Here is a 25,132-nt window from a genome sequence, read left to right as displayed (position 1 = left end):
AGGTTGCAACGATGGACAAGGCTGCAGATGGACACTGATAAGGCTGCATTGATGGGCATTTAAATGTCATTTTTTTTTCCTTTAACTTCCCTCCTAAAAGTTTTTTCCCTTAAAATTCCTTCCTAAACTTGGGGTGCGTGTTATACGCCGATAAATACGGTATATATATGGTGCCACAAACGTGACACAAGTGCATAGTGCTATTGCATTGCAATAATGCATATAACAGTGACATTCTAATCAAATGCAGATCAGTCCAACGTAATCAGTTTATAGTCCTTAATAAAGGTAAAATGGTGACTTCATAAAAACGAGGAAATAACGTGTTGTGGTGTTCACACTCAGGTGCTCCTCACCTTCAGACAATAGCCCCCTCACCTTAGACTGTGTGACCTCGAAATTAAGTTTGGTCAAACACGCATATGAATCACCTCAGAAATTCTAAGTTAGCTGTACGGATCCAGACTGCTCACTGATGATGGGTTGGGTGCATTAAGTACACCAATCTGTAATGACTTAAAACGCTGGGTTTGTTTGAGGTCATGTGTCTGTTCTCTGTGAAGCAGTCCAGCTGCTTCCTGCACCGTCCTGCACCGCCCTGTCACCTCTCCTACACGTGACGATACAAGGAAATTTTTATCTTCCTCAGGGGCATTCCCCCCCCCCCCCTAAGGTGAGCGGCCATTGCCTAAAGGTGGGGAGCACCTGAGTGAGGACACTGCAACACGTTATTTCCACGTTTTTATAAAGTAAGTTTACCTTTATTAAAGACTATATACCGATTATGTTGGACTGATCTGCGTTTGATTAGAACGTCATTGTTATATGCACTATAGCAATTTATGATTCACGTTTGTGGCACCATATATATATATATATATATATATATATATAACTTTTATTAGTTTGCTTATTATTTTATTTTGTCTGTGGAATGTGACACTTAACACAGAATTTATCATCACAGCAATCAAAATCCTATATGCAGCTTTGGAATATATTATAATTATTGTTAGTTTATCATGGTGAATTATCAATAACATTTTTTTTTTATTGACACTTTAAAAGTATTTGTAACACTTGAATCAAAACTACGCCATACCAAACTCTGATCTCTATAAATACCTACAGATACGCCACTTCTTCCAAAAGGCTATCACACAAATTAGGGATGGTGCTAGAACACTATTTGAAAACTTGTGCCACGGAGGGTCCAGAGATAGAGGGACGATCTCCACATTATATATGCACCTGAATGATCACTTGCTTCTGTGCGAATCTAAATCCCAAGCAATGTTGGGATGGGAAGCAGAGGTTGACCTAGAGTTTTCAGCAGAAGACTAGCGAGATAGGGTCACTAATATACATAAATGTACCCGCTCAGTTTCCATTAAGGAAACAGTGGTAAAACTGCATACTATATGGTATTATACACCAGTTAGATTCACAGAATGTTCCCTACCATTTCAGATAGATGTTTCAGGGACTGTGGAGAGAGGGGTACTCTCCTCCATAATTTCTGGAGCTGTAGAGCGTTAGGCTCCCTCTGGCAACAGACAGCTATGAAGGCACTACAAATAACGGGATTGAACATCACCCTGACATACCAAATGTGTATTTTATTTGCAGACCTCCCGGAGGTCATGCCCCCCGGAGCAAAATTGGTCCACGCGATATTTAGTGCTATACCATGGGCAATAGCCCTAAACTGGCGTAAACCCTCAGTCCCATGGTCGCAGGTGCTTCATCACATGGAGTCAATAAAACTGATGGAACGAGTCCACCACACACTTATGGATTCTATGCGAGTGTTCGATCGAAAATGGGACTCCTGGCACGCATCTTAGCAAGCTTGGGGGACTTGGGGGACAGTTGAATATTCATAATGACATAAATTCTTGATTTATATAACACTCTCAATGCTGATTGTATGAATGTATTTGTAATATCTTTTACATGTACCTGTCTACGCTTTTTCAATAAAAAGTTTGTAAACAAAAAAATAAAAATACATAAAAGTATTTGTTGTAACTAATGTTAGGAGATAGCGCAGCATAAGTAATTTTCTAAATAATAGTTTCATGCTTACAGGAAACTGAACATATAATCTAGTTTGTTGGACAACACAGTGAAGAGGGAACATATGTCAGACAGTCAGGAAGGAACCCATAGTTTTATTACAGATAGGTTAAAAAAATCTAAATAATTCAAATTTACAAATAGGTTGTTATAAGATACACACTTAGGCAATTATGAAATAATCATATCTTTTCTCAGCAGAGGCAAAATAATCATTGCAAAAATCACATGAGGAAGCTGTACTATTTTCAGACGCTTCTATTGACTGATGCGGCAAAGTAACATTCATATTTCAAGCAGCTTACCATAATTCCAGGCCATCTTCCAGGAGGTAGATGTGTGGTGGCTGGGACACGTCTGTGCTCAGCTGAATTACAGGAAGCAGGAATGGATATAAATTCTGGCTGTCTCCACCTAAGCCCTGTTCCCAAAATCAAATAAAAGCAATAAATGCACGCTCACTGTTTATGTATATACTGTATGTGTGGGTTTTATTTCTGTACTACATCATGTAGCATTAACCTTACTATATCTCTGACTATATTACATTTGCAAAGATGTACCACTTGATACTTAAGGGATCGTAACACTCACAGTTTAGTAACTGTGTATTTTACATGAGCACTGAACCCCATCGCTAAATATATATTTACATTTTCCATGGAAGATACTTTATATTTTACCAGATCCTGTGATTTTAAAATGCATGTAAACCCTAACAAACTTACCGTATACCATTAAAATATTTTGTTATATGTGTTTGACAACAGCAAGGAAAAAAAAAAATTGATCCTGTCAGAAATCCAGTGGGATCCTAACTTCCTGTAACTTCCCTAGGGTGATAATGCCACTCCTCCATAGTTACATGACAAGAAGTATGCCAGATGAAAGTAAAAGAAACAAAGCCTATGACTATGTTTAGTACTACCACAATTTGTATTGATATGAGGTATGATAAATCATCTGAGGGGAATAATGTGTTTATTTAAAGAGAGCATCAACCTCTCTTGTCATTTACCTTTACCAGATGAATCAGTGTTGTTAGTATTGCACATCGTAGCATATTGTGCTCCTCACTCTGTTTCCATAGCAGAGGTAAGTACTGGACTAGGCAACCAACGAAGGGCCGGATCTGGATTAAAATTTGTAAAAATATTCTGTTACAGATGGGTCATCAATACACAATGCTAAATGCAAACATTGCAAGTCAAACCAAAGACTAAAATGGGTTATAATTTATATTTGCAATCATTAAAGACAGCTCTGCTTTTTGAACATGTAATCAAGAAATATGGGGTGAATATTGCTCAATGATTTTGAGATTCTGTGAGGGGAAAAAAGCTGCCGTTAGAACGTGCCATACCTCCACCACCTAAAAAAATCCACATATCTTTATCGTACATCACGCGACACAGAGCATCATAGTAATCACGATGTGGGTATTTAGACACCTTCAAGTGATGGACACTGGTATACCCAATACAGGAAGTTCACTCCATATATAACCCCTCCTCCTACCAGGAGTACCTCAGCCGGGGTCCAATGTGTTGGTCAAGAGTGAAGATCTGAAGAGCTCCACTGGAGGGATCCTTGCTGGATTTAAACAGCTTCCATAAACTGGATCCATCCAAAGTGCCACTGAGGCCAAGGTGGATGTTACCCGGGCCTTGTATACGAAGCACAAGATTTTGCCTGTAACGCATCTCCTTGCAGGGTTGGACCCCAGGGCTTTTTGGTCATGCCTATGTAGCAGCCATAACCCTTGGCAGGGAGGCCTTGACTTTTGGGCTTACCGGTTACCTCTGCTTGGCTGGTTATTCTACGTCTAGGGGTTCCCAGGGTTAGTACCCAACAACTTTGGACGCTGACACCATAAAAGTCCTTTAGAAAGGTTTTTATTTGCAGGGGTAACATCCAACAAACACAGTCTTGTATGGGAACAGAGGGCAAGGGTGAAGAAACTCAGGCACCTTGAACTGCTAGTTATCAGAAAGTCTCTAATACTACCCAGAGAGTAGCCACTCGCAGCTGGGTGCTTCAAAGCTGAAAAAATCTCTAGCCAGAGATTGTTAAATCTTTGACCTTGAGTAATTTGTAACAGAAGTGAACAGGAACCTTTTCCTCAGTACCTGGAACGTTTCCTGTCTCCTTGGCAGTAATGGAAAACCGTGGATTTGCTGATGTCCTTGACAACCCAGCAACCAGGCACTTCTCGGGATGCCAGCTTGTTGGCCCTCCTCCGAAGAGTCCTCCCCCAGTCGCTTACACGAGCTGCGGTGCCCCTTGAAGCCGAGAGCACACCCGGGTGCCTTGAATCCTCCCTCAGTTACTGCGCCTCGGACCAGCCGGTTACGAGACTCGGGCACGGACGGATCGTTACCCCAGACCAGGCGGGTCTATTGGGGTTAGCCAACCGAAGCATGTTGCGGAGTGACACATGCTTTTAGTAACCTATTGGTTTTTGATAGGAGACTAGCATGCAAAAAATAGACATTCCAATATCCATAACGTGTGTACCAGTGTTATTTTTGTCACCAAAATTAACACTATTTTAGTAAACTAAAATATGACTAAAGCTAAAACAATTCAGATAACTAAAATAGGACAAACTAAAATGGCATTTTAGTCAAAAGACTATGACTAAAACCTAATCGAAATTTGACAAACATTAACACTGGTGTGGGCTAAGCATTTGTTTTTGGATAGTGGGCAAACCAATTCTTCAAGAAAAAAGGGTAACTGATTTTTTTTATCATGACAGGTTCACTTAAAACAAATCATTTACAACATCACTTCCATCACAAACTCATAATTGGTATCCCTTATTCTAAACTGAGAAGAAAACTCAGTGTTTTTATTATGAAAGTGGTTATATGAGAATACTTCTGGTTGTAAGAAGATAAAGCAGCATTTTGAAATATGTTAGTGTAAGTTAAGATGATTTTCGCCGCATCACCATAACCCATACAGTTGTATTGATTCATTGCTTTCAAATCTTTATTTCAGTCAACCTATGGCTTCCTTATTTTGCAGCATGGAGAGCTAAGAGGCCTAAAACAGGTGCAATACAAGTTACATAAAATGACCTATATATTTTGACTATAGCAATGCTATACCCCAGATGCTTTAATAGCAAGGCTCACAATAGGAAGGTGTGAATAAGCTTTTTTGAAAGAATAATGTTGTACAATTCCATCTGTCCCATCACAGTATTACCTGCAAATTACTAAATTTGAAAACAATTTGTGTAAGATCATTAGCCATCTCCAGGTAGGTGGTGGCATTTAAAATATTAGCAGAATTTAATGATGTTAACCAGCTATAGCATCAAGACCCCAAGACCCTAAGAACTTTCAGAAATGTACTTCTATAACCCTGGCAGAACCAATACCTTTCATGATCCTCTTAGATTATTGCTTAAAAAAACGTATAGAAGTTACAATTAAAATTAATTGCTTCCCAAGGTATGCCTTTTTTTTATACAGGAAACTATTATGACAAAGAATGATACAAGCTAGAATCTTAAAAGGAAATACTCTTGGAAACATATTGGGAGTGAAAAAAGATTTACACCGTGGATTCTTTATTCAAGGCAAACAAGAAAGTTCAAAATGTAGCATGGCCACCACAGTGAAGCAAGCTTGAAAAGCTGGATTGGATAGAAAACTCAGCCCTAGCATATAAAATTGAACAGCATATAAAAAAAAAAAACAGCCTGTGGAAGGTAATTCCACATCCTTACCGCTCTTACAGTAAGGAACCCTCTACGTAATTTAACCACTTAAGGACCGAGCCTCTGAGATTTGGTGTTTACAAGTTAAAAACTTTTACTATAAAAATACTTAGAACCCCTAAACATTATATATTCTTTTTTTCTAACACCCTAGAGAAAAAAATGGCGGTCGTTGCAATACTTTTTGTCACACCGTATTTGCGCTGCGGACTTACAAGCGCACCTTTTTTGGGAAAAAAATCACTTTTTTTTTTTAATTATAAAAATAAGACAACAGTAAAGTTAGCTCAATTTGTTTTTATATTGTGAAAGAGAATGTTACACTGAGTAAATAAATAACCAACATTTCACGCTTCAAAGTTGCACCCGCTCGTGGAATGGCGACAAACTTTTACCCTTAAAAATCACCATAGGCAACCTTAAAAAAAATTCTAAAGGTTGCATGTTTTGACAGGAGCTCTTAAATATGAGATCCGGGGTCAAAAAGACCTCAGATCTCATATTTACACTATAAAGCAATTACAAAAAATAATAGTTTTTTTATGTCTTTAACCACTTGGGATCCGCGCTATTGCAAAATGACGGCAATAGCGCGGACCCACATTTCCGGGACTACGTCTATTGACGTAGTCCTGGTTACGAGCGGCCTGCGCGCCCCCTGAGGGGCGCGCGCGGCGCGCTCTGTGATCGGCGAGTCCGTGAGACTCGCCTGATCACCGATCCGTGTAAGGGGTCGATCCCGACCCCTTATCACGTGATCAGCTGTCAGCCAATGACAGCTGATCATGTGATAAAACGGAGCCGGTAATCGGCTAGTATTCCTCCTCGCGCTGACAGCGCGAGGAGAAAAAAAAAAAGCCGATCGCCGGCGGCCGTGTTCGGGACATCAGTCCCGATCACGGCCAGCAATATAAAAGGACACCTGCCCCCTGCCAGTGCCCACCTGCCACCCGCAGTGCCATCCTGAATAAAGTAAGTGCCCCCCTGTCAGTGCCACCCAGCAGTGCCCATAGTGCCCACAGTGCCACCCAGCAGTGCCCACAGTGCCACCCAGCAGTGCCCACAGTGCCACCCACAGTGCCACCCAGCAGTGCCACCCACAGTGCCACCCAAAATCTGCCTCAGGTGCTGCACCCCAGTGCCGCCCATCAGTGCCCAGCAGTGCCGCCCATCAGTGCCCAGCAGTGCCGCCCATCAGTGCCCAGCAGTGCCACCTATCAGAGCCACCTATCAGTGCCACCTATCAGTGCCCATCAGTCCCATCTATCTGTGGTACCTATCAGTGCCCATCCGTGCCACCCATCCGTGCCACTTATCCGTGCCACCCATCCGTGCCATCTTATCTGTGCCCATCTTTGCCCATCAGTGCCGCCTTATCTGTGCCTATTAGTGCCGCCTTAACTATGCCTATCAGTGCCCACCAGTGCAGCCTATCAGTGCCCACCAATGCAGCCCATCAGTGCCCACCAATGCAGCCCATCAGTGCCCACCAATGCAGCCCATCAGTGCCCACCAATGCAGCCCATCAGTGCCCACCAATGCAGCCCATCAGTGCCCACCAATGCAGCCTATCAGTGCCGCCTAATCAGCGCACTTCAATGAAGGAGAAAAATGACCCGTTTGCAAAATTTTATAACAAACTATTAAAACATGATTTTTTTTTTTTTTTTTTTGCATCTTTTTTTGTTTGTTTAGCAAAAAATAAAACTCCGAGCTGTAACTAAATACCACCAAAAGAAAGCTCTATTTGTGGGAAAAAAATGATAAAAATTTCATTTGGGTACAGTGTTGTATGCCCGCGCAATTGTCACTCAAAGTGCATCAGCGCTGAAAGCTGAAAATTGGTCTGGGACTGAGGGGGGTTTAAGTGCCCAGTAAGCAAGTGGTTAAAAAAAAAAATGTGCCTTTTAGAGCATTGGGAGGAAGTGATGTTTCGACATCGCTTCCGCCCTGCAATGATATGGGGATGGGTGGGTGGCCATCTTCCCCTCACTCGTCTCCATGTCAAGCTAGAGAGAGGATCTGATCGCCTTTGCCCCTACCGATGGCTCCAGTAAGCAGCGGAGGGCCCGGAGAGCGACGGGAGGGGGGCCCCCTCTCCCGCCGCGATAAAAGTGATCTTGCGGCTAATCTGCCACAGAGACAACTTTTATCTTGAAGCGGACCACCCGCTGAAGAGAAGGATACCGGGGTTGTGGTAGCTAGCTGCTACTATAACAACGGTATTCCTCTTCAAAGTATCGACCTAAAATGACGGCGGGCGATGCGGAAGCGGTTAAGGTTAAACCTCTTTTCTTCTAATTTTAAGTATTAGTCATGAACTTCACAAATCTATTCTTTATGGAGGAGTGGCAAGAAGGCGGCCATTGTTGAAAGAAAGCCATAGGAAGTCCTATTTGCTATTTGCGAGAAGCCATCTGGGGGACACAGCAAACGTGCAAGAAGGTGCTCTGGTCAGATGAGACCAACATTAAAATTCTTAGCCAAAAAGCAAAACGCTATGTGTGGCAGAAAACTAACACTGCAGATCATCCTGAACACACCATCCCACACAGTCTGCAAGCACTCGCTGGCAAGGCTCAGTTGACTACTGGATCTAGATGATCCTGCCTGTTGACTGGAGCTCTCCATAAAAAGGGAAAAGAAAGCCATGGAAACAAAGGTCCCAGCAGGGAGCTAAATCTTAACTTCTTATAATAGCAAGAGAAAACTGGACTTCCTAGAGCAGGGAAGGAGTTTACTACCAACTGGGACTGCCCATAGGCAGTGCTGTGTTCTTTTTTCTGCCTAGTGTCTTACTTCTGAAGGTGGCGCTATAACCCTATGATTAAGACTAAGGAAGAGCTGTGCCCATAAATGAACCGAAGGGATTGCAAGATATTTTTTTTTTAAATATTGCTTTACTGAATACATTGATATGTACATGATTGCCTACATCTGTGGCTAAATTCATGATTTTAAATGACATCCTACAACAGTGAGGTCCAAGGCCAGGCTAAGAATAAGCCATACAATATTAAACCACAATTGCTTCTGCAATGCACAAATTGTCAACCTGTTTGTGTTAGATTTACATTGCATAAAGTCCAGAATACAGTGGAAGACAGGAAAAAAAATGATTACATTTTATAGTAATTATGTCTAGAACTTACACATGCATCTGCTTATCACACTTGCATACTAATTCAAACTGCTCAGGCAAAATCTGCCAAATGAGGGTCTCAGAGGGTCATTCCAACAGTATACAGTGCCTTGGAAAAGTATTCATACCCCTTGAAATTTTCCACATTTTGTCATGTCACAACCAAAAACGTAAATGTATTTTATTGGGATTTTTTGTGATAGACCAACACAAAGTGGCACATAATTGTGAAGTGGAAGGAAAACGACAAATGGTTTTCAATTTTTTTTACAAATAAATATCTGAAAAGTGGGGCGTGCATTTGTATTCAGCCCCTTTCACTCAGATACCTTTAACTAAAATCTAGTGGAACCAATTTCCTTCAGAAGTAACCTAATTAGTAAATATAGTCCATCTGTGTGTCATTTATATAATATGTATAAAGACAGCTGTTCTGTGAAGCCCTCAGAGGTGCGTTAAAGAACCTTAGTGAACAAACAACATCATGCAGGCCAAGGAACACACCAGACAGGTAAGTGATAAAGTTGGGGAGAAGTTTAAAGCAGGGATAGGTTATAAAAAAAAATATCCCAAACTTTGAACATCTCACAGAGCACTGTTCAATACATCATACGAAAATGGAAAGATTATGGCACAACTGCAAACCTACCCAGATATGGCCATCCACCTAAACTGACAGGCCGCGCGAAAGGAGAGTATTAATCAGAGAATCAGCCAAGAGGCCCATGGTAACTCTGGAGGAGATGCAGAGATCCACAGCTCAGGTGGGAGAATCTGTCCACAGGACAACTATTAGTCGTGCACTCCACAAATCTGGCCTTTATGGAAGAGTGGCAAGAAGAAAGCCATTACTGAAAGAAAGCCATAAGAAGTCCTGCTTGCAGTTTGGGAGAAGCCATGTGGGGGACACAGCAAACATGTGGAAGGTGGTTCTCTGGTCAGATGAGACCAAAATATCACTTTATGGCCTAAAAGCAAAACACTATGTGTGGTGGCAGCATCATGTTGTGGGGATGCTTTTCTTTGGCAGAGACAGAGAAGTTGGTCAGAGTTAATGGGAAGATGGATGGAGCCAAATACAGGGCAATCTTAAAAGAAAACCTATAAGAGTCTGCAAAAGCCTTGAGAGTGGGGCGGAGGTTCACCTTCCAGCAGGACAACGACCCTAAACTTACAGCCAGAGCTACAATGGAATGGTTTAGATCAGGGGTCTCCAAACCCCGGCCCTTGGGCCACATCCAGCCTGCTTGTATGTTTTATCCGACCTGCAGCTTTTTCAGATACTGCCAAGACTGCAAGCACAGAACTGCCAGTCTGCTTGCTTCCCCTCCCACTGCTGTTTTCAGCAGGAAGTCTGGACAAACATCTGACACAGCCTCACCCCCGCACGCTATGCCACTCGTGCTGTGGATTATTTTCCAGGACTATCGGCAAAATCAAAATGCAGGCAGGGCAATGTGTGTACTGCTGTCAGAGCGGATACAATGAAGCACAGGATGAAGGAGTGGTGGGTGGATTCCCATGTGTGCAAGGAGGAGGCGGGCCTCACTGTTAGGCAGCTCAGAGGTGTGGGCTGGCTGAGCCTGCTGGAATAGTTTGGCTGGATGTCTTGTCATGCCTGCCCCAGATTACCACTCATCTGGAGGAGGAGCCACCACATTACTGGGAGGAATTGTCTGCAGGACTGGTGAGATTTGAGGAATTGGTAAACCCAAGGTGTGTGCGATGGTGGAGGGTGTGATACGAGTGGAAAGATATGGGTGTGTGATAAGACTGGGGGTATCTGTGGGTGTAATCAAGGTGGGAGAATCTGGGGGTGTGTGTTGGGGAGAGGTATGTTTGTGGGGGGGTGGTGTGATCAGAGTGGAGCAATATGAGAGGGGATATGGGGGTGTAATCAGGGTGGGGGTATCTGGGGGGGGTGTTAGGGGAGAGGTATGTTTGTGTGTGTGTGTATGGGATTGATCAGAGTGGAGAGATATGGGGGGGGGGGGGGTTGATCAGAGTGGAGAGATATGGGGGGGTGAACAGAGTGGAGAGATATGGGGGGGTTGATCAGAGTGGATAGATATGGGGGGGTTGATCAGAGTGGAGAGATATGGGAGGGGGTGATCAGAGTGGAGAGATATGGGAGGGGGTGATCAGAGTGGAGAGATATGGGGGGGTTGATCAGAGTGGAGAGATATGGGGAGGGGTGCAATCAGAGTGGAGAGATATGGGGGGGGGTGTTGATCAGAGTGGAGAGATATGGGGGGGGGGGGGGGTTGATCAGAGTGGAGAGATATGGGGGGGTGAACAGAGTGGAAAGATATGGGAGGGGGTGATCAGAGTGGAGAGATATGGGGAGGGTTGATCAGAGTGGAGAGATATGGGGGGGGGGGGGGTTGATCAGAGTGGAGAGATATTGGGGGCAAAAAAACAGGGGGGAAAAACTGCGCTACAGGATGTTCAAAAATGAAAAAATGGTCGGAAGCTGCAATTCTAATGTGTACCAAAAATACACCAATGAATATAAGAAAAAAAGGGGGAACTGCGCTTAACCTCAAAATCCCAGAGTGAACAGGATATATATATGTATAAGAACAAAATCCATCCGTCCATGACCGGTCATTTTGTCGTAGACCACGATAAGTGGAAGGAGGAGGATTTTAACTCATGAGTACTTCTGGAGGTGATATGAGGCAGAAGAGTGTGTGTCCACTGAGGAGGAGTGGGGAGTGTAACATGGAGTGACGATAGTGACCGCTATAACTTTATCCTGTGGATGATCTGGGACCGATCGGAGGGTGCAGTAACCTGGACGTCCATTTAAACTTATTTCGCCTGTTGTGACCCTCTGTAACGGGGGGTCGCCTCTAGCTGGTAAGGAGCCAATCTATATATCTGGTGACGGGAAAACGCACATTGTGTCTGAAAAAAGGATAGTGTGCCTCAATCAAGTTTTTCTTTATGAAGACTTTTCACTGGTGTTGGACTAATTATTTGGACATTTCACTTTAACAATAGGATATATGATCACATTGATGTCATTTAGTGTCAGTATTTTTACATCATTGGTGTTTAAAGTATTGCTTTATTATTATGTATTTGTAATATTAGGTACACAATTTGTTTTTTTGGGACCAATCTTTATTTTTATTTTTATCTTCCATTTTTTATCTTCCCTTATGTTTTTTGATTATTGGCTTTTTTATTGTCTTTCACTATATTGTGTGTTTTTTTCTTTCTTTTTTGTCACATTAATATTATGTTATTTGGGGAGTAGTGTTGTACACTGATGCACATGCATTTATATGTGCCATACTTGGAGGTGATTTTATAGGTTTTGCACTTTGTTTTTATACATATATATATATATATATATCCTGTTCACTCTGGGATTTTGAGGTTAAGCGCAGTTCCCCCTTTTTTTCTTATAGAGATATTGGGGGGTTGATCAGAGTGGGGAGATATGGGGGGGGGGGTTGATCAGAGTGGAGAGATATGGGGGGGTGATCAGAGTGGAGATATATTGGGGGGGTTGATCAGAGTGGAGAGATATTGGGGGGTTGATCAGAGTGGGGAGATATGGGGGGTGAATCTAGGAGTGTAATCAGGGTAGGGTTATTTGGAGGGTGTGATCTGGGAGTTTGCTTATGGGGGAACCCAGCCATTGGAAGTTTTTGTTGGCCTCGCCTGCCAGCTGCGTGTGGCCAGTAAAAGGAATGGGGAATGCATAACCCCACCCCCTCATTACACACTGCCATTTAGTGTAAATTCAGCTCAGCTCAATTTTCAATGGTGTGTGATGTCTGATAGGGGACACAGATGTGTAGGAGACTCTTATGGGGACACATATGTGCATAAAGGCTCTGATGGGGACAAAGATGTGATTATTTAAATTGTATTCATTAATTTATAAATAACATATTCTTTCGGCCCACGAATGTTTGTAAAATCTATAATGTGGCACTTGGGCTAAAAAGTTTGGAGACCCCTGGTTTAGATCAAAGCATATTCATGTGTTAGAATGACCCAGTCTCAGTCCAGCCCTAAATCCAATTGGGAATCTATGGCAAGACTTGAAAACTGCTGTTCACAGACCCTCTCCATCCAATCTGGCAGAGCTTGAGATAGTTTGCAAAGAAGAATGAGCAAAAATGTCACTCTCTAGATGTGCAAAGCTGGTAGAGACATCCCCAAAAAAACTTGCAGCTGTAATTGCAGAAAAAGGTGGTTCAACAAAGTACTGACTCAGGGGGGCGCCATACAAATGCACACTTTCACATATTTCTTTGTAAAAAATGTTAAAAACCATTTTATTTTCATTTATCATTTTCCTTCCACTTCACAATTATGTGCCACTTTGTGTTGGTCTATCACATGAAATCCCATTAAAATTCATTTACGTTTTTGGTTGTAACATGACAAAATGTGGAAAATTTCAAGGGGTATGAATACTTTTTCAAGGTAATGTATGATTCAGTAGTGTACTGACTAGCAGGCTTTGTATTAGGAGACCTTCATTTCCACAGACAGTGCTACTGGCATGATACTTTATGCATCAAAATCAAGAAAAAAATCTGAAATAAACCCCACAGTGAAGTCAAGACCTGGCTTGGAGTTGAACCCTGATGCAATGTATCCTTCCATTTGTATAATACATTAAAATCAAAAACAGAATGTGCAACATATGCCCAGTTAATATTCTAATAATTATCCTAACTATTCCAAGAGTGATAGTCACCTGCACATTGACCCTTTCTATGACGCATGACAGAACATGGAGAACCTGCATTTTTGTGTCACATTCTGTAACTTGCTGAAGTAGTTGGAAAAGTAGTTGAAACAATGATTCCAGATACTAAAAATAATAAAAAAAATAAAAATAAATAACAGTATAACACAATTTGGGAAAGCCAGACATTCAAGTTAAATTCAAAGAAGTATTCTAGATTGCATCATATGGTTTTCAAGTGGCAAAACTAACTTTTTGTTACATTCAGCTCAACTGTAACCAATGTAAAGGCAAGTAAAGCATGCCTAATAACACGCTGTATCTAAAACACTGGGCAATGAGCATAGATGAGATAAGATCTATTAAACACCAAGATCCCATTGTTAATATTTGTAGCCTTAGAGCTGTCCCAGCTTAAGGTTAGTCAGTTCTGCCTCATATATTTTATTATTGAACAATTTTGTTTTTTTGAAGCTAAAGGGGCACTTTTGGCTGTCAAACTAAATACTACTCTGTAAAAGAACACATCAAATCAGAGGCAAAGGTGATGTAACTGCTATCCAGCAGACTTGATCTGTAATGTGTCTGACACGGGGTACTCCACCCACCAACAATGTGAACATTTTCATCGCTTTGGAAGGTTGATTTGTTTAGAATGAATAATCTGACCTCCTTCAAGACACATTATAAGTAGATCAAGGGCAAAAATGCTAAGCACACAAAAATATTTTCTTCTTTTAAAACTAGATAGAGTTGGGGAACTATCTTCATTTCACTTAGAAATCAAGGATATCGCTGCAATAAAAGATGACTTGTCTCTATGGCCACTAGGCAAAGATGATGTCTGTGAAGGATTGAATTAAACTAGTACATGGCCTACTTAAATTTCTCCTCTCGCTGACATCCATGTTTGACCTGCAGCAGTGGGGATAGTGGATCTATTACATGCAGAGTGATGACCTCCTTCATCTAATCATGCTCCTGTCCCCAATGTTTGGTTACTTCCAGAAAAAGCAACTGCACAAAAATTGAATGTCAATCATTTATTAAAATATTAAAAAACATACCAGTATGTTGTATTTTCAACATTTCAACTTATCTAGTGCAACATAATAAACTTCTCCACAAAATGAGTTCTTGCATTAAGAGAGGTATAATATCAAACAAATGTGATAAGTGAATCCACCAAAGGTAAAAAAAAAAAATTCTATATTTTTTATAATCCAGTCCAAGTGAAAACATAATCCAATAAACAAGTGTGGAGATTCAGCCACTGGTATGACCCTTTCAAGATAGAAAGACGACTCCACCACGTGATTATGGAGGAGGCTTACCAGATGATGTTGACCTGGCGGGGCTAACGCCACCCTAGTCAAAATAGGCTTGTTGGTTAAATAAACCTAATGAGGATGGCGGTTCCTGTATCTCATCTCCGGTACAATATCAGACCAGCAGATCATCAGTGGCAAATAATATGTAGTTTCCAGAGCATCAAACGGGAAGTAGAAGCTTGGTATCACACAAAGACCATGCAAATAGAAAACTAGCATAGTGTGATACTGTTTATAAGAAGTGTTTAATGTAAAAAATATAGAGGACACTCACATTTCCATAGAACATAATCCGCATATAAACTTGCAAAAAGTGATATCTGCAGGAAGGTTCATCCAACGCATTTCGACTACACTGTCACCCAGACCGCCATCCTCATTAGGTTTATTTAACTAACAAGCCTATTTTGACTTGGATGGCGTTAGCCAGGTCAACATCATCTGGTAAGCCTCCTCCATAATCACGTTGGTGGTGTTGTCTTTCTATCTTTAAAGGGTCATACCAGTGGCTGAATCTCCACACTTGTTTATTGGATTATGTTTTCACTTGGACTGGATTATAATTGCACATTTTGGAGAATGTTTGTCCAATAATCACCAGAACATTATTAATAGACTTCTCTTTTGTTTATTTTTTCCTTTGGTGGATTCACTTATCACCTTTATTTGATATTTTAGCACTTTTCACATATTTATGTTTTATATGTATTTGCATTTTGTTTATTGCAACAAAGCGCTACACTTTTTTCTTTACATTTACACTGATGCTTTTTGTCTGTCAGCAGTGTTAGCTGCTAAGTTGTATAACAATTTTTTCACAGCGTAGTATATATTTTTTTCTTTATTAAGAGAGGTATAGACTCCAGAGAGAAAGATATAATTTTGCCCCTGTACAAATCATTAGTAAGATCTACTCTGGAATATGCAGTTCAATTTTGGGTAGCAATTCACAAAGGATATCAGGGAACTGGAGAAAGTACAGAGAAGGGCAACCAAACCGATAGGAGGCATGGATGAGCTCAATTATGAGGAAAGATTAGAGGAAATTTATTTATTCTCTCTTGAGAAGAGGAGATTGAGGGAGGATATGATAAACATGCATCTCACAAAAGTGAATACATCCCTTACATTTTTGTAATATTTTATTATATCTTTTCATGTGACAACACTGAAGAAATTACACTTTGCTACAATGTAAAGTAGTGATTGTACACCTTGTATAACAGTGTAAATTTGCTGTCCACTCAAAATAACTCAACACACAGCCATTAATGTCTAAGCCACTGGGGACAAAAGGGAGTACCCCTTTAAGTGAAAATGTCCAAATTGGGCCCAAAGTGTCAATATTTTGTGATGCTATTATTATTTTCCAGCACTGCTTTAACCCTCTTGAGCATGGAGTTCACCAGAGCTTCACAAGTTGCCACTGGAGTCCTCTTCCCCTCCTCCATGATGACATCACAAAGCTGGTGGATGTTAAAGACTTTGCGATCCTCCACCTTCCATTTGAAGATGCCCCACAGATGCTCAATAGGGTTTAGGTCTGGAGTCATGCTTGGCAAGTCCATCACCTTTACCCTCAGCTTCTTTAGCAAGGCAGTGCTCATTTTGGAGGTGTGTTTGGGGTCGTGGTTCCCTCAATGAACTGTACTCATGCAGCCCCAGACTAGGACACTCCCATCACCATGCTTGATTGTAGGCAAGACAAACTTGTCTTTGTACTCCTCACCTGGTTGCCGCCACACATGCTTGACACAATCTGAACCAAATAAGTTTATCTTGGTCTCATCAGACCACAGGAGCATGGTTCCAGTAATCCATGTCCTTAGTCTGCTTGTCTTCAGCAAACTGTGTGTGGCCCTTCTTGTGCATCATCTTTAGAAGAGGCTTCCTTCTGGGGCGACATGCCATGCAAAACAATTTGATGCAGTGTATGATCTGAGCACTGACAGGCTGACCCCCCCCCCCCCCCCCCAGCCCTGTAACCTCTGCAGCTATACATCTACTCATATGTCTATTTCCCAAACACAACCTCTGGCTATGACGCTGAGCACGTGCGCTCAACCTCTTTGGTTGACAATGGTGAGGCCTGTTCTGAGTGGAACCTGTCCTGAACCTGTTAAACCGCTGTATGGTCTTGGCCACCGTGCTGCAGCTCAGTTTCAGAGCCTTGGCAATCTTCTTATAGCTTATGGCATCTTTATGTAGAGCAACAATTCTTTTTTTCAGATCCTCAGAGAGTTCTTTGCCATGAGGTGCCATGTTGAACTTCCAGTGACCAGTATGAGAGAGAGGGTATTAACATCAAATTTAACACACCTTCTCCTCATTCACACCTGCGACCTTGTAACATTAACGAGTCACATGACACCGGGGAGGGAAAATGGCTAATTGGGCCCAATTTTCACTTAGGGGTGTACTCACTTTTGTTGCCAGCGGTTTAGACATTAATGGCTGTGTGTTGAGTTATTTTGAGGGGACAGCAAATGTACACTGTTATACAAGGTGTACAATCACTACTTTACATTGTAGCAAAGTGTAATTTCTTCAGTGTTGTCACATGAAAAGATATAATAAAATATTTACAAAAATGTGAGGGGTGTACTCATTTTTGTGAGATACTGTAATAGTGGTCCATATAGTGAACTTGATGTTGAGTTATTTCCTTTAAAGGTCATCGCAGAGGACAAGGGGGTACTCTTTACGCCTGGAGGAAATTTATTTTTTATTTTTAACAGAAAGAGGAGGAAAATATATTTACTCTTCAAATACAGAAATGCTTCATCGCAGAGCTGTGAAAATGTTCCCCTTTTATTGGTCTTGTGTCTTTTTTCAACCAGACTATGTAACAAAAAAATAAATAAAAACTTACCGGTAGAAATTGTTCAGTTCGGAATTCAAAATCATCAACTGGTAAGCAAACACATTAAGGACTATTTTACAAAATCTTTACGCTTAACTCTGAAAGCTGTGCCCAAATAAATGGCAAACAGAAACCAAAGAACTAGTGGTCTTCCTGCAGCTGATATTCTCTCCCCCCCCCCCCCCATTACTGGCTTATCATGTTTTGTTCTATCTGTCTGGAGGTGGCCATCTTGATAGTGGCAGAACTTAATTTGTCATGTCAGAGCCTCCAAGGATAACAGTGGGCAGCACAGTAGTGACATCACCCAAAAAAACTCTCCAAATCTGCTGAGACTGGCAGTCAGAGGCAGCAGTGCCTTCAATTTCACATTGCAGACATAAAGCTTTGAGGCCTCATGCACACAGACGTATGAATTTATGCTCCAAATATGCTGGATTTTTTTCTGCCAGAACTTTACAGAAAAAAAAGCCTCTAATGTTGCACGTTTACACACATATGTCATTGAGCATAAATGCATTCTACTGGCCAGAATATTAATTCTGCCTATTGAATTACATTTCCGTGCATACACGCGTAAATTATAGTCTTCTCTCTCTCTAAATGCACCTTTGTTTTTCTTATGCCTTTAAATGCTGCTCTTAAAATACTGATCTAAATGCCTGATGTGCATGGCCACATAGGCTAACATAGAATTGTGTTTACAAGGTGTACATGAGGCCTGATACTGTTGGCACAGGAGTGCATAGGCATACTCACATCTGAAGAGGTACTCTGGTGTTTTTAAAACAAAAAGGCACCACTTTCAGCACATTGCTTAGATACAATTTACATTTCTAATTGTTACTTAACAAATCTTTACTGTTGGGAAACTGACCTGGCGCGTGCCTAGCTATATCGACCACAAGTGCATGCATGCAGATGTCAAAGCATGCCTGACAAGTGAAGTATTTATTTAGAGTTACAAAATTGGAGTTTAAACTTGTTTAAACCAGCAAATTAAATGAGAGCTTAAACACTACTTTTTGTTTTTCTTTTTTAAAACACATTTGTTTCCTTCAGTCAATGTTAGAATAAAATCATTGACAGAAAGTTTTCGTCATTTGTAACATAGAACTGATGTGTACGACACAGTCGAGTCTTAGCAGAGGTAACTATTTAACTGTTTGCTGACCAGCCGCCGCAGTTTTAACACTACGTCAGAATGGAGCAGCTAGGCTAAACAATGTTACCTGACGTAACTTTGCCTTGAGGCCACTAAGGGCACTTGCACCTGCAGCGTGTGCCTGGAGCCGAAGCGAGTGCCCGGCGGGCGCGATGACTGCCAGGCACCTGCAATCTCAAGTGACACAACGAGAACCAGAACCTGTGTGTGTAAACACACAAATTCCCGGTTCTTTCAAGGGAGTAGAGACAGATCGTGTGTTCATACTATGTATTAGTGTTAACCCCTTCCCTGCCAGTAACATTTATACAGTAATCAGTGCATTTGTATAGCACTGATCACTGTATAATTGTCAATGGTCTCAAAAATGTGTCAAAAGCGATCAAATATCACCAAAAGAAAGCTCTATTTATGGAAAATAAAGGATGGCAATTTTGTTTGGGTACAGCATCGCACGACCGCGCAATTGTCAAAGTGACGCAGTGCCGTATCGTAAAAAATGGCCTGGTCATTGAGCAGCCAAAACTTTTGGGGCAGAAGTGGTTAATCTGTGGGGCTAGGATTGTGTTGAATTACCACTGGCGAAATTTAGCTGTCTGAAATTTTGTATTTCCTTTTGAAATCATGTCAATAGTATATTCTACAAACTACTGAGTAATCTGTCAGCACTACATAAACTATAGGAAGCAAACAAAATATTTGTCCTTTACTTCCTTGAATTCTGTGACACATTCACTATGCTCTGTATGTAGACATTGCTGTGTCACATGTGTCACAGAGCCTGCCTCCTGAACTATTCTGCTAAGGAGGAGGAGTTCCAAGAAGTGGAGTCCGTACAGGAATCACTGCTTGCGGGCAGCAAGGCATAACTCCCACCTGTCCCTGATTTGGAACAAAGTCCCTCTGTCCCTCTTTCCTCCTCATTTGTCCCTTATTTTAGTCTGATCTATATAGTTGTATATGAAATGCACTTTTTATCTTTCAAAAAGTGTTTCCCAGTGCTAAACCTTTAATCCAATTTCTAAATTGTTGCATTTGTAAATTTCAAAAGCCAGTATAAAGAAATAGTTGTCAGTTTAACAAATAATTTTTTTTGTAGAATTCTCCTTTAAGGGGGCATGGCAGAGGGTGTGTTCTACGCCTACATACTTTTAATAGGTGTCCCTCGTTCCCATCTCAGTTGTGAGGTTTGAGCAAGGTATCATGGGATATATAGTCCTTGGAGACTGAAAGCAAACAGTAAGGAGAAGCAGCAAAGAATGCGAAGAATCAAGAAAGTTACGTTATCAGCAGACAGGCAGTAATCACAAGATTAAAGGAGGTTTTTCAAGTAAGCTTATACTGGAATTCCAATAAGATGCCACTATAATGCTAATGCTATTAAATGAAAGTGTATGCTGTGACCAAACAACTTTTATAAAGAATAAAAAGATATAGAGTTCTTTTTAGACAAAAAATGATATTATATGTTATAGGGTTTGCAAAACATAGTGTAAATATAGAATGCTAATCAGTTTTTCACATATCCAGATACTACAGTCTGAATAAACACCAGGGGTAGCTTAGTTAACAAGTTATCTAAAATGATTACTTTAGTGGGTTCACTCTAGATGGCCTTGGTCAGAATCATAAGACCTAATGTAACAACTAAAAATTGGGTCATCACAAAACACACCCATGGCGGGTGAGGTGGTGACCAGTTAAAGAGTTCTAGGTATGCACCCCATCCCAACCTCCTATACCTAAAATAAGATCTAGGCTATGCTTTTTTCATCTATACTGCAGAATAAAGAATGCAGACAATTATGCTCATTTCCTTCATCCACAAAAGGAAAACTCGAGGGTGGATTAGGCAGAAACAGCAATTACAGCAAGATCCCGTTGTTGCAGGTGCAACGAAGAGGCTAGTGGGAGATTCAGTGCCTCAGCGTCTACCCATAACAGTAATTTTTTTCTTACTGGACTGCCACTCCAAATTTCACAACTGTAGAAATTATTATTCTGGCCCTCCATAACATTGGGTGCAAACAGCTGTAATTATAATACAGAATCTCAAATCAATAACTTGAATAGGCATAAAGACTTTCTTTGCCAATCATCACAGTGGAAACTAAAGTCCCGAACACACATACTGCAGCTGCTGACTTTTTATAATCAGGCACTTGTCTGTCCTGGAGTCCAGTGGAGTCAGCACCGCAGCTGATGTTTCCATCAGCTGTCGGGTGCCTGCTGCCTCCATTGCAAGTAAAGCCTAACAGCTTTACACCGGGAACCCTATTGTGCATGCATGAGGCTCTGCTCCTTTTTGCTACTGGCTGACGGCTCAGCGATGATACAATTACCTGTGGCTGAGGCTCCCGGAAGTGGGGAAAGAATACCTGTGAAAGACAGGTATCCTGGTCCCCCCCGAAAGGTGCCATCTGAGGGGGGGAAGGAGTACAACCAGCGGAAGTTCCACTTTTGGGTGGAACTCCGCTTTAACTCATTCATAAGGCCAGAGTATTGTGGCTACTCAGCAGGTGTGGATTGTATTTTAATTAGAATGACATTTCTAAAACGGACCAATACATTTCTGGACCCCAAGATAGTCAAAGGATATCAAGCTTCAAGGTGGTTGCTGTCTCAATGCGAACCTGAAAGACAAAAATTAAGGCACAATAAGTAGCTGTTACTGCCGGCTCCTATGCAGAAATTTAAGTATCAGAAATGAAGCACAAGGAATTAAAATTTTTAGACAAAGCTGAAACCAAGTGAATAAGAAAATAGTTTTCTTTTATCTATTATTAGGGAGTTCTCCAATTAATCTGCTCCATTTATAACGGTTTCTTCCCATGACTGGTTTGAGATACAAGCTCAGACTTCGAACAATCCTTGGTTCAGACATGGAAATTAATGAGCTGAAAACTGTAAGTTGTTGAGCAGCCCCTCTCTGTGATTACAAGGATAACGTTTACTGCATTCCTGGAGAAAGTCTTGAAGAAATAAGGCTGCCCACAAATGGCTTCAAAGAGCAAGTGTTTCTCCAAATTTTCATTACAGCTTGCAATTATTGCAATTTTGCCATTTCTATATGGAGATGTGTAAAGCATCAGTAGTACGGAGCACGTGTCCCTGCTAGCCGTGAGCAAGGAGCGTGGCAGGTTCTGGCACTTTGTAGACTCAAGACAGGCAGAGAGGTCATCTCATTGTTTTTGTGGATGTGTATGCCTATCTATATACAACTTTAGCCTTCTGACACTGTCCTTGTGCTATTAAGAGGAAAACAAGGATAAACAATTATCTAATGAGTACAATTCTAGCTCGATTTTGATGCCTGCTCTTCAGTTGGGGAACTCCTTTTTCTAGTCAACTGGCAGAGCAAAACAAGAAACACCACTGGATATCCCCAGACAAGAAGTAAATTCAGCAGACCATAACTTCTAAGATCATTCTATGACTTTTGAGGAAGATAAGACCAAATTTATTTTTGCAGATGAAAATGACAAAGTGCCAGGAGCACATCTGTGAGTGTACAAGCATATAAAGTGTACTGAGACAACTGAATTATCAATGGCTGGTTGAATAATCAAGTCTCACTTCTTTTTTTTTTTTCTTCGTGAGGCATACTGCCTTGAATATGTTACTTGAAGGACTAGAGTTAAATTTTGGGACTTTGGTATAAGAGCTGGTAGGTCAGCACATTTAAAAACACAAAAAATATAATATATTGCAGCCTAACTCTTATAGGTCATTGATGCACTAGCTTTCCTTTTTATGCTTTGTTTCCTTTATTTTTACCTGGTGATCCAGCCAGTAAAGTCTGTTTTTCAATTTTCTATAATAGACCAAGCTGTCTAGCAAAAGTGTCACAGTGTTCTGACAAACCAGTTAATCCTAGGGGTGCAACGGATCGTCACGGACTTCCGCCACGGCTTCGGCCTAGCTCCGGAGCGGCGGCCATCTTTGTACGCCCGGCGGGCGTTTACAATGTGATCGCTCCGTCAAATGACAGAGCTATCACTTGTAAACAAACCGGCGTCATTGACATAGGAAAGGCCATGGCTTCGACCTAGCTCTGGAGCGGCGGCCATCTTTGTACACGCGGTGGCCGTTTACAATGTGATCGCTCCGTCAAATGACGGAGCGATCACTTGTAAACAAACTAGCGTCATGTCATGACGCCGGTTCCTCTCTCCCCTCTGTGTACTGATCTGTACAGTGGAGGGGAGAGATCGGATGGAAGCAACGCTGTGGGCTGGATCTGTAGTGCCCACAGCGTTGCACTGTGACAATTGCAGTCACAGCTATCCCTCCATACTCTGCCAATACTTTGCCAATACCCTGCAATACCCTGCCAACACTCTGCTATACCTTGCCAATACCCTGCCATACTCTGCAATACTCGGTGATACCCAGCCATACTCTGCAATACTCAGTAATAGCCAGCCATACTCGCCGATACCCAGCTGTACCCAGCCAATAATACAGTGGGGGAGATGTCCATTACAGTGGGGGAGATGACGTGGATATTACAGTGGGGGAGATGTACATTACAGTGGGGACTATATGGTGGTGGAATTTTCACAGGTTTTTGCAAATTCAATTATTATTTGCTGATCTGAAAAATTATCCAGTCCGTGACTCTGATCTGAGAAACGATCCGATCTGTGAGTTTTTTGATCCATTGCACCCCTATTTAATACCAGCTAAATGTCATCAAGATTATGTTTTAAATTGTAACTTAATAATAAATTGGGATCAATCATACCATACCAGCAAAGGCTACTTTTAGAAATAATTAGGTAATCTACTGATCAATAGAAAATCCAATAACAAATAAAACCAATAATCAGTATGTGGGTGAAGTTCATCAAAGGAAGACTTCCCAAGACAGTAACAGTCTTGGTGTGTTTTTTTTTTTCCCCGTGTGACACACAGACTTTCTGATATATATCTGAATACAGAGGAATGTGCTTGGCATCAGTGAACCCTTGGCCTAATTCAAGGAAATCTAGAAACTGGAAGCTCTGAAATTCAGTGATCATGACAGCAAGCAGTAAAAAATAAAAAAAAATGTATAAAATGTATGGCAACTCTAAAGCCCCATACACACTATTAGATTTTCTGTGGATTTTTGTCTTCAGATTAACCAAAACCATATAATATGAGGTCATACCTTAAGAGCTTCAATTTTTGTATGCAATCAGACAGGCCCTTGCCCTTGGTTTTGGTAAATCTGAAGACAAAAATCTGCAGAAAATCTAATAGTGTGTATGAGGCTTAAGGCTAGGTTGTGTCCAATCACTAGATCTGCAAAATGTTGTTTCACTAGAACGTACTCCTGCCATTTTGTCTTCCACGTCTTATGATCACAAAAGTAACGTTTTCCTGCTACAGAAGAAACCCCTGTCAACACCAATTAAAAGTAACAAGAATATAAACATGTAATCTGGGGCATTATACAATCTCAATGCACAATACAATCTACACCTTGCTCCACAGTGAGTATCTTCAAGAGAGCGTCCATTTCTTCAGTTATTTTATTTCTAATAAAGCTAAGTTTACACACAGAATTCCCTCATCAGAAATATTATAGAAAATGCTACCAAGTAGAAAATGTCATTGATTTACAAGAGGCATTGGTGTAACTAACAGCTTGACCACGGTATGATTTTTAAGAGGCTATCAAAGGGCATATAATACATATTTTAAAAGTATATAGTATTCCTGCACTGCCTTTAACCACTTCCCGACCGCCGCACGACGATGTACGTCGACAGCATGGCACGGGCAGGCATATGGGCGTACATGTACGTCCCTGCCTTCCCGTGGGTCGGGGGCCCGATCGGGCCCCCGCCCGGTGCCTGCGGCGGTCGGTGTCCGTGCAGGAGCGATCGGTGATGAGGAGGCGGCCATTCATTCATGGCCACCCCCTCGCGATCGCTCCTGATGAATGGGAGTGAAGCATTGCATCACTTCCTCTCCTGTAATGTAAACACAGAGAGGAAGTGATGTAATCTCTCCTCCGTGTCGGTATTTTAATTGATAATCGATCAGCACAGACCCCCCCTGTCAGAGGAGCAGCCGATCGGCTCTCCTCTACTCGTGTCTGACAGACGCGAG

At 41.5% G+C, this 25,132-nt stretch overlaps 1 protein-coding gene across 1 annotated transcript in view; it reads right to left on the bottom strand.

Annotated features, from left to right (window-relative positions):
- IPO11 (importin 11) overlaps positions 1-25,132 on the bottom strand; it is a 703,238-nt gene that overhangs the window by 384,595 nt on the left and 293,511 nt on the right. The window contains exons 17-21 of the mRNA XM_077462617.1: positions 21,630-21,663; positions 17,875-17,915; positions 13,681-13,797; positions 3,098-3,211; positions 2,385-2,500 (exon numbers count right to left, since the gene is read on the bottom strand). Coding sequence (XP_077318743.1) covers positions 2,385-2,500; positions 3,098-3,211; positions 13,681-13,797; positions 17,875-17,915; positions 21,630-21,663 — 422 coding nt within the window. The remainder of the gene's footprint in view (positions 1-2,384; positions 2,501-3,097; positions 3,212-13,680; positions 13,798-17,874; positions 17,916-21,629; positions 21,664-25,132) is intronic.

Source organism: Lithobates pipiens, unplaced genomic scaffold, assembly GCF_037356315.1.
Source record: "Lithobates pipiens isolate NorthernLeopardFrog02 unplaced genomic scaffold, aLitPip1_a1.2 Scaffold_3, whole genome shotgun sequence".
NCBI classification, from domain to species: domain Eukaryota; kingdom Metazoa; phylum Chordata; class Amphibia; order Anura; family Ranidae; genus Lithobates; species Lithobates pipiens.
This window is presented reverse-complemented; position numbering and strand designations above follow the sequence as displayed.